This window comes from Sinocyclocheilus rhinocerous, unplaced genomic scaffold (genome assembly GCF_001515625.1).
Source record: "Sinocyclocheilus rhinocerous isolate Xijiao unplaced genomic scaffold, SAMN03320098_v1.1 scaffold946, whole genome shotgun sequence".
Taxonomy (NCBI): Eukaryota; Metazoa; Chordata; class Actinopteri; order Cypriniformes; family Cyprinidae; genus Sinocyclocheilus; species Sinocyclocheilus rhinocerous.
Window position 1 is genome coordinate 2205209 of NW_015633151.1, and position 8622 is coordinate 2213830.

Here is an 8622-nt window from a genome sequence, read left to right on the forward strand (position 1 = left end):
TAATTAAACACACCTGAACCAGCCAATCAAGGTCTTCAGACTCACTAGAAACCAGAGATTGTCTTACTATTGAGAGATGAGAGGATCTGTATTCTTCTTCCTTCTGCACTATCAATGCCTGAACATCTGAGGTGGTCAGGTAGTACAAGATGTAGCTCTCAGTAAAGTCCCAGTTCACAAGTTGCAATTACGAGTTCTACGAGGACGTGAACGCTTTTTACAAGTTGGTATCTCGTAATGTCGTGGAGAAAACGTAAAGGTCAACTTGGATCACATGTGCCTTGATAACCAATCACATTATAGCCTTGACGTCATTGAATTTCAGTCAGAGTTGTGCGACACTCAATCGACGTTTACAGATACCATAGGAATAAATGAGAAGTGCTGTAAGCTGAATCCCACCTGTCGCAAAAAGTCAGCGACTGCTCCTATAAATCTCCTATAAATCGATTTTTTTGTGGTAAACTCTAAAAAATAGTTCAATCAAAATCTATTGTTTAGTGTAAAACATGTTTGAAGATTAGCTGACAGGCATTAAATGATGAGCTGTTTCCTCAAAAAAGCAGTTTATTCAGTGTAGTGAAGCCTCTCCTCCATTGACATCCATTTAAAAAAACGGCCTCTGGTCTCCTTCCCTGCGCATAGCATTAGCATTAGCCGTTAGCTTTTTAGCTAAAGGTTGCAGGCTTCCAGACTGTTAAACAGTGGGGTCCAAAATTGTGAGACCACTTTTGAAATGTTTCTGTTTTGCTTTTTTGTTCATCACAAATTATATTGTTAACATGACAATTTGAGTGAAAATTTCAATTCACAAAATCTCACATTCACTTATTTAATTAGTGACCTAGAAGCTGTTTATTTTATTTTAATTTGATGAAAAGTTTCTGTTTTACTTTTTTCAGCACAAATTATATTGTTAGCATGACAATTTGAGTGAAAACTTGAATTTACAACTGTAAATTTACTTTACTTGATTAGTGACTAAGAAATTGTTCATTCGTTCATCCATTTATGTATTTATTTATTTACATTTTTTACCTGAGGGTTTTAAACTTTTGAATGCCACTGTAATGTGTAATCCTCAGTACAAAAATAAAACAATGCAAACGCTATGAAATTGTTAATTGAGAATGAATGAGGAAAAGTCACGTGAGAGGAGATAAAGCCTCAACCGTTCTATGATTGGCCTATTACGTTCACATGATAAATCCTGCCTGTTGCTCTACACTGGCAAATCTTAATGAATAAATAATGGTGTTAATGGGTAGCCTACTGTACTAATTAAAAAGTATACAACTCACCCACTTAGAAAATGCTGCTTTGTTACATCAAAATCAAACTTGAAATGACTTGAAAACTTTCCTACAAATCCAGAGTTTTGTACTATAAACTCTCTTTCTGTCTCTGTATATATAGACGGTTTTGGAAGTGCTGAAGGGGCGTTCGATTCCAATCTCTCTCTGGATTCTGATTGGCAGCATCATTGGAGGACTGCTGCTTCTTGCACTCTTAGTATTCATCCTTTGGAAGGTACTGAACACAACACATAAGCAGGTGCACAGCGGCTACATCTGAAGCTCATTACTACCCAAAACACTTTATATGTACTAAAACTACTAGCACTCGGCAGTCTTAAGCCATGTGTTGATGTTTCTTCACAGTTGGGGTTTTTCACAAGGAAACAGAGGAAGGATGAGGATGAGAATGATGACAACTAACACTACAGAGCAGACTGAACAGAGTTTCCTTTACAACCAGGAAATATGCCTTCTGTAGCCATTACTTCCCCTTTGAGACATGACACTTGCTCCAGGACCACAAACAATCCATTATCAGGTCCAGGTGGAATCTACAGACTTATTCTTCATTTTCTTTGCTGATTTTGGGGGGAAATCTGCAGAATGGATTTAAACTTGATAAAATATTTCACATGGAGCTGAGAGTGCTAAAATGTGCCAAAATATTTAATACATGAACATGCAAAGGGATGCACAATGTGTAAAAGTTCAGTTCTTGCAGGTCAGTCGAGTACGTTATTTAGTTACGTTATTCTGTTGTGGCATCAAAAAGCACAAGAATCCAATTGTGTCGCAAAAGGACAAGAAAGAAGGTTAATCTGGGAGACACTCTGCATGGCTTCATAGAGCCAGATCCTTTAAAATTGCATTGCATTGAAAGAACGAGCAGGAAAACAAGCAAATGCACTATTTGTGAAAAAGAAAATAATGAAATTTGTATTTAAGTTGAAAACATATGGTATAATACCAAGCAGTCTATTTTTTTTTTTTTTTTTCTTAACAGAAATAAAAATGTCTGTTTCATTCTTCATGTTCAATGCATAGGTTTGTAAATTGCATTTGCTTTTTTGACATTCAGACAAATTATTTAAAAAAAAATGTAAACCATTAAATAAAAGAATTATATCTTTATTTTTTCCTGTGGAAAATAAAATTGTTCACGGCTACACAAAATACTCACACTATTAAATATAAACTAGTCACTCCTTGTTGCAAAATAAATAAATCTCTCTTCTATAGCCACCCATTTCTTTTCAAACAAACATCAACAATTTTCTGAACTAGTCTAAAGTTATATAAAAACTGTCAGGGAGGGGCCTGTGTAGAGTTGATATAGGATTCCAGAAGAAATATGGTCTCATCCACCTGGTTTTCACTGGAATCCAACCTGCCACCATAAGCACAAAGAGAATAGACGAGATTAATGATCATGTGACTGATTCATGTGTAGAGAGTGACTAGTTTGTGTAGTACTTGTTAATGTGGTGTCGTAAAGTCTCGAGCTGCTGTCGTTCTGGAGCTGTGATCATCTCCTCCACCTCCGTCAGCTGGGCCGCCTCTGCTCCTGTGGCCTGCAAGGATGCCAGGATGGCCTCAATTCGCTGAGACTTTTCCAAAAGTCGCCTGTCAAAATCAATTAACAGACATAACTGAGGACTGATACTTAGATTAAATGTTTTCATTGACACAAAAGATGGGACTTGCTTGTTCTCTTTGGTCTCATACAGCCGCCTCTCGATCAGGTTGCCAACTGTCTGTATGGGGTCCACATACAAATATGTCAAAACATTATAAAAAGCATTAAACAAACATTCCAGGAATGTTCATATGAGCTGTGTACCTTGTAGCAGTGTTGCAGAAGTAGTCTGGCGGTGGGCAGCTGGTTAACTGTGTACAGGTAAAAGGTGCGAGAAGGGGCGTAGTCTGGCGTTTTGGGGATTTCCTGCACATACAGTACAAAGAGTGCTATGAACCAGGGTTGTTACAGTTAAAGGATGCTATTTTAAAGATCATTATTTGGTGTAACAGAATATGTTGACATGCTTTAATGTTCAAAAAACACATTATTTTTCAAATACTGTACATTATTGTTAAAACTAAGTCTAATCTATTTCTATGAACAGAACCTGTGAGAGTGCTACCTGTAGCTGGACCAGGTTCTCAGACAGGAGTGTGTACAGCATGTATTTGGCCTCTTTGGCAGGAACCATGGCAAAATCCTCCACCTGCTTCTGTTCCAGGTGCCGTTTTCGCAGTAACAGACGAAAGATTCGAGCTGAGCGGGAACCAAACCTGACATAAAACACAGCCACATCATGAAACTAACACAACCAAAAGATTTCAGGAAACTAAAGCGCTACGACTCTACTAACCTCTCTTGGACCACAGACTCTAGGGTAGCTCTGGCCAGGTTAGCCAGTGCACGATGTAAATCTGACCACAGGGTCAAGGGTCAACCAATTCATTATTAGTTGTACACTATGTCGTTGAAAAAATAGATACATCATGTAAAATAATTCACAACTGCTCTGTGGTTGGTAAAATTTCAATGTTTTTGAAAGACGTCCCTTATGTTCACCAATGCTGCATCTAATCAAAAATAAAGCAAAATCAGCAGTAACAGTGAATTACTAAAAGAAGTAATATTTATATTTTAATATATTTTAATATTTATTCCTGGGATGGCAAGCCAAATTTTAGCAACTCACATTTTTAGTGTCACACGATCCTTCATAAATTATTCTAATATGCTAATTTGTTGCTTAAGAAACATTTCTTCTTATATTAAATTTTGAAAACAGTTTTTTTTTTTGTGTGTGGAAACCGTGATACAATTTTTTAGAATTCCTTAATGAATAGAAAAGTCAAAAGAACAGCATTTATTTAAAATAGAAAAAAATCTTACTACCCCAAACTTTTGATGAAATAAATAATAAAAACGGTTTGCAGTCAGACATGGAAAACTTCCTTTTTTCTTTCAGGTAGTGTTTTAAAGGGATACTGACAACATACATTCCTCCTCCACTGTCACCTGTCCTGCCCACAAATTCCATCTAGTAGAACAAAATGCATATTAATTTTTAAGTCATTTAATTCTTGTATAAATAGCAACTATATAGTAGTGTTTATCTGTGTATGCATTGCTTTACCGGATCATCCACCAGGAGAGTGAGGTATTGGTCTAAAATTGGTCTGGCGATGTTGTAACTGGATGGAAAAGCTCGGAAAATCTGATGGAAAACAATAAGGCTTTGATCACACTTCACCCCAATCTGGTTTGGTTTTCTAAGCTGATCTGTAGGACCGACTGTTCACACTGCCATTGTCATTTTAAACTCCAATGAACTAATTAGACCTGTCTCTTTAAATGTTTTTCAGTAAGGGCCTTATCAAACAAAAATATGCATGTCTGTCCATTACCTCATTGGCAGAAAGGGCTTGTGTGAAAGCAGCGTGAGCCGGCGTTGTAACTTCACTCATCCGCAACATGGTTCTAACAATCTCACTGCTAGCCTACAGGGGAGAAATTTAGCAGATAAAGACCTACATTCTACCGACTTATTATTATTTCCCTGGAGGAGAATGTCTAAATGTGAGAATCCAGAACATTCTGTCTCAGATACAGCCGTGAAAGAATATTCAGTCCACAACCTAATTATATCTCACAGCACATCTTAGATGATTTGATATACAGAGTGGTGGTTACTGTCACCTGATCAAGTTTACAGGAAACGGCACTAATAATGGCCTGATCCCTGAAGTGCAGGTGAAAGCGTTGAAAATTCACCTGCCAATAGATCCCTTCATCACCACGCTGGAGAGAGAGGGAGAAAACAGATGTGCAATGCATGAAAAACTCAGCTAATGAACATGTGGATGGGTGATGTCATCATCTCAATGGTAATACCTCACTATTGTCTGTCTTGGCTTTCTTTGCCGCACGCTGCTCAGCTTCACCATCCTCACTTGAGCGTCTGCGTTTTCCTTGACCTGAATAAATACAATTCAGCCACCTCAGTTTTACTGTATTCATATGGTGAACAATAAGAACTATATTCAAAACTTTTACCTGTTGTATTTTCCAATGAACACTAAAATAATTTTAAGCATTTATGCATAAGCTCAATTTTCACTGGTACTATATATACCATATGAGTTGACCACTAAAGAGTTTAATAGTGCGTGATGATGAGTGCTTTGACTGAAGTAACTGACCGGTGAGATTGATGTAGGGTAGTCTGTAGCATTCTGGGTGGTCCTCTGGTTTAGTGGGCTGTGTTACAGCTGGAAGGGGAGTGTTGACTGCTCCTGAGCTTGATGATCCTGCTGAGGCCATAGGAGGACAACGCTGCAGGAAATGAGTCTCCACCAACCGGGAGAATGCAGAGACAACCTCACTGTAGTCCATACTCTGGCCCTCTGGTGCAAAAAGAGCTTCAATAGGTACATTTCAAACAAAAGTCAAGACATAAGAAAGTGGATGGAACCTATTTCAGATGTCATTTTAGCGTTCTTTCTTTTTATACCACATTTGTCTGGTCCTCTTTAAAAAAAAAAAACTAAAAAAAAACAATTGGACAAACCCAAAAAGTGAATGAACAACTTGGTTCTGTTTACATTTTGACTGATTTTAAAAACAGACTCAGTCTGCTTTTCGTGTGTTATTTTTGTGAAACCCAGCCAACTTGAATATTAATATAATATAATATTGAGAATGATAATTATTAGTGGTCCACCGATATCCATATCTTAGAGAGCAGGGTGGCAGATGGCTGATAGATAGATAGATAGATAGATTCAACTTCTTTCCTTCCTTATATAAAATAGAATATAAATATATAAAATATAACTGCGTCAGATAAACATATTTGTACTTTAGATGACAACTTCTTGAATCTGTAATCCTATTACAGTATTTTTCACAAATATTAAAAAAAAGTTATTAATAAAGAGATATTTAAAAAATGGCAAATATCGGCTGATATATCGGGCTTGGATGCAGGATAAATTTCAATAAAAAATAATATATATGTTCCTATCAAAATAAAAGTTCAAAACTTAAGAATGATTGTGGTAAATACAAAAAAATTAATACATACATAACAAAAATGCATAGAATAGTATCTATGTATATTATTTAACTTTCACAAAACTTTCCAAGGTAGTATAAAGACCTTTGTCTTTAAAGTTTACAGTCATTTTTAATAAGTTTCTGCCAAGTCTATAAACTAAAATATATGCAACTAATTTCCTCCTCTGTATGCCAACATTCCCTTTGAATGGTAAAACAGCTTGCAAAATATTTGCCATTATGTGATTTTTTTTATAAAGATTTATTTTTTGCCATTATGCAATTCTGAAAATAAGGTGAACGCTGATAATGCATGTTATAAGCAAACCATACCCATACCAAGATGGTCTCAGTTAAGTTTGGTTTAAAGGAGCTGAGCTCACTTTAAAGTTTGTTTGGAGCAATCAATCATATATACTGCAAGCCAAAATCCTTACAAAAAATAAAACCCCTGTATTTTCAAATCCTGTTTCGTTTATATGAATTAGCCCTTCAGTCTTCTTGTATTCTTATAGTTTCTCACCTGGCATATTGTGGGTCAGCCGGTCTGCTACAGTCTTGACTGTGCTGCTCATAGTCATCTGTCCGCTCTGCAGTATCTCCTCAACAATGAGCTCGCCTGTGTCTCCATAAAGACTCTTGGCGGTGTAGATGTAGCGTGGATAACGGAGCATGTGTAGGATGTGCTCACAGATGATGTGATATTCCACAGGTCCCGCTGGCCCACGACGCCCAGCACCAAACGCACACATCCCATGCTGCATCAGCACACACAGAGACTTCTTGACCTAGCAAGAGAAGAGTGTGTTAAAGAGAATATGATGAATTTACTGGCTCGGCAAAAGGAAGACAGAAAGAATGGAAAGAGAAGAGAAAGGGAAGGATGTAATAATGGAGAAAGCTAAAGTGCATGACATTACCAGGTCAAGAGGAAGTTTGGTCTCATGGGCAAGTGCTCGCAAGGTCAGAACTCCACTGCAGATCAGATGAGTGCCCACTTTCTCCACCACATCTCCAAAGTGCTCCTGCAGCAGCAGCCCACACAAACGCACCTCCTGCGCTGTCATCTACAGGAAAGAGAGGAACAACCAATCACTTAAACACCTCATGAAATAACATGATTTTATAAACACTGAACCCGAATTTTACTGGATATGACAATGGAGTGGAATCATAATTTTAGTGGTAACATATAAAGCTTTCAAGACATACCATAAGCTCTGAAGCAGTTATGTGGGGGCTGTAGTAGCCTAGAGTCATTGTAGTTTCAATTTCATTTTTTTAACTGATTTTTAATTGTTGAGTTCCCAGTGAATAACTACACTACCCATAATCCTGAAGAAAGATCCACCAATCAGAAAAATTGCTGTTACTAAAGAAATAAAAACTCCCATGAAGCATTCCATGCATCTCTTTACTCTCAAACTACTGGCATGTATTTTAATATTTTACAATAAATTAGTCAAAATAATAATATTTAATAAAATGTAAATAAATATAATTAAATAAACGTCAATAAAATATATTTTTTATGAATATGATCAATGTCTGAGTCCAAAATCTGTATTACACAGCCACTTCATTTGATTGCATCATTTACGAAGGTTCATAGGAAGAGAAGCACATTGTTTAAAGTTTTTCATTCTGACCAGAACACTAACACTTAACATGCTGTCACATCACAGAGTGTTGTAACCAGTACCTGAAAGCAGTATTAAAAGCATCAAAAGAGCATCCTGTTCAAAACGTACAGTAAAAATAATTAATATTTAGGTTCTACGTGATACTCATTCATTACACAATCTAACACATGAAAGCAGCATTAGCTGCTGTCTGGCCTTTCTACAAATCAAACATCTAATTTACCCTAACATTGCACAAAAACACACAATCATGCACATGAGCAAAAATTAACCTACCTCTAAAAATGATCTAGCTGTACGTGTTTAGAGTTTTAATCTCTCTCTTTTTTAATATCACATGTGTTGTTCAGGCGTTGTGTAAAGATCAGCACTGACGAATTTCCGTGGTCAGGTGGAGCTCCAGTGTGATGCCTGATCAGCGAACGAATCGTTGCAATGAACTGATTCTTTTAATGATTCAGAAGAGCCGACTGTGAATCACTCGACTACATGAACTATGTTTTTAAAGTAAAACAATTAGATTAGGGTGACCATACGTGCCATTTTCACAGGACGTGTCCTGGCCAGGATTTCTATATTGCCTAAAATATCTAGATGAATGAAACAAACA

At 36.8% G+C, this 8622-nt stretch overlaps 2 protein-coding genes across 4 annotated transcripts in view; one reads left to right on the forward strand and one right to left on the reverse strand.

The window, feature by feature from the left end:
- The window catches only part of LOC107743189 (integrin alpha-10-like), a 39199-nt gene extending 36875 nt beyond the window's left edge, over positions 1 to 2324 (forward strand). Inside the window, exons 29-30 of the mRNA XM_016556330.1 lie at positions 1417 to 1530; positions 1662 to 2324. Of these exons, the coding sequence (XP_016411816.1) occupies positions 1417 to 1530; positions 1662 to 1718 (171 nt within the window). The 3' untranslated portion in view covers positions 1719 to 2324. The remainder of the gene's footprint in view (positions 1 to 1416; positions 1531 to 1661) is intronic.
- LOC107743190 (DNA-directed RNA polymerase III subunit RPC3) lies at positions 1881 to 8415 on the reverse strand. 3 transcript variants are annotated; one of them, XR_001640380.1, is made up of 16 exons: positions 8289 to 8414; positions 7290 to 7436; positions 6893 to 7157; positions 5514 to 5732; positions 5206 to 5288; positions 5011 to 5112; positions 4719 to 4811; positions 4448 to 4528; positions 4300 to 4351; positions 3671 to 3731; positions 3440 to 3590; positions 3139 to 3240; positions 3003 to 3052; positions 2772 to 2921; positions 1978 to 2685; positions 1881 to 1936 (listed from the first exon to the last, which is right to left on the reverse strand). XR_001640380.1 is itself a non-coding variant. In XM_016556331.1 (15 exons), the coding sequence occupies exons 2-15, from the start codon at positions 7434 to 7436 to the stop codon at positions 2604 to 2606; spliced, it is 1623 nt and encodes a 540-aa protein (XP_016411817.1). In that variant the 5' UTR covers positions 8289 to 8413; the 3' UTR covers positions 2395 to 2603. The 3 variants fall into 3 exon arrangements, 2 of the variants coding, with proteins under 2 accessions (XP_016411817.1, XP_016411818.1); XM_016556331.1 differs by lacking the exon at positions 1881 to 1936 and having other exon boundaries at positions 2395 to 2685; positions 5514 to 5717; positions 8289 to 8413; XM_016556332.1 differs by lacking the exons at positions 1881 to 1936; positions 4719 to 4811 and having other exon boundaries at positions 2395 to 2685; positions 8289 to 8415.
- Positions 8416 to 8622: the final 207 nt, after the last annotated feature.

Excerpts from the sequence above, each read along its gene's own strand:
- LOC107743190 (XM_016556331.1), bottom strand. The coding sequence starts at position 7,436 with ATGACAGCGCAGGAGGTGCGTTTGTGTGGGCTGCTGCTGCAGGAGCAC. Across the intron at positions 7,158-7,289 it reads CCAAACTTCCTCTTGACCTG|GTCAAGAAGTCTCTGTGTGT; the intron begins GTAATGTCATGC and ends TTCTCTTGCTAG. Across the intron at positions 3,053-3,138 it reads TTCTGCAACACTGCTACAAG|ACAGTTGGCAACCTGATCGA; the intron begins GTACACAGCTCA and ends GACCCCATACAG.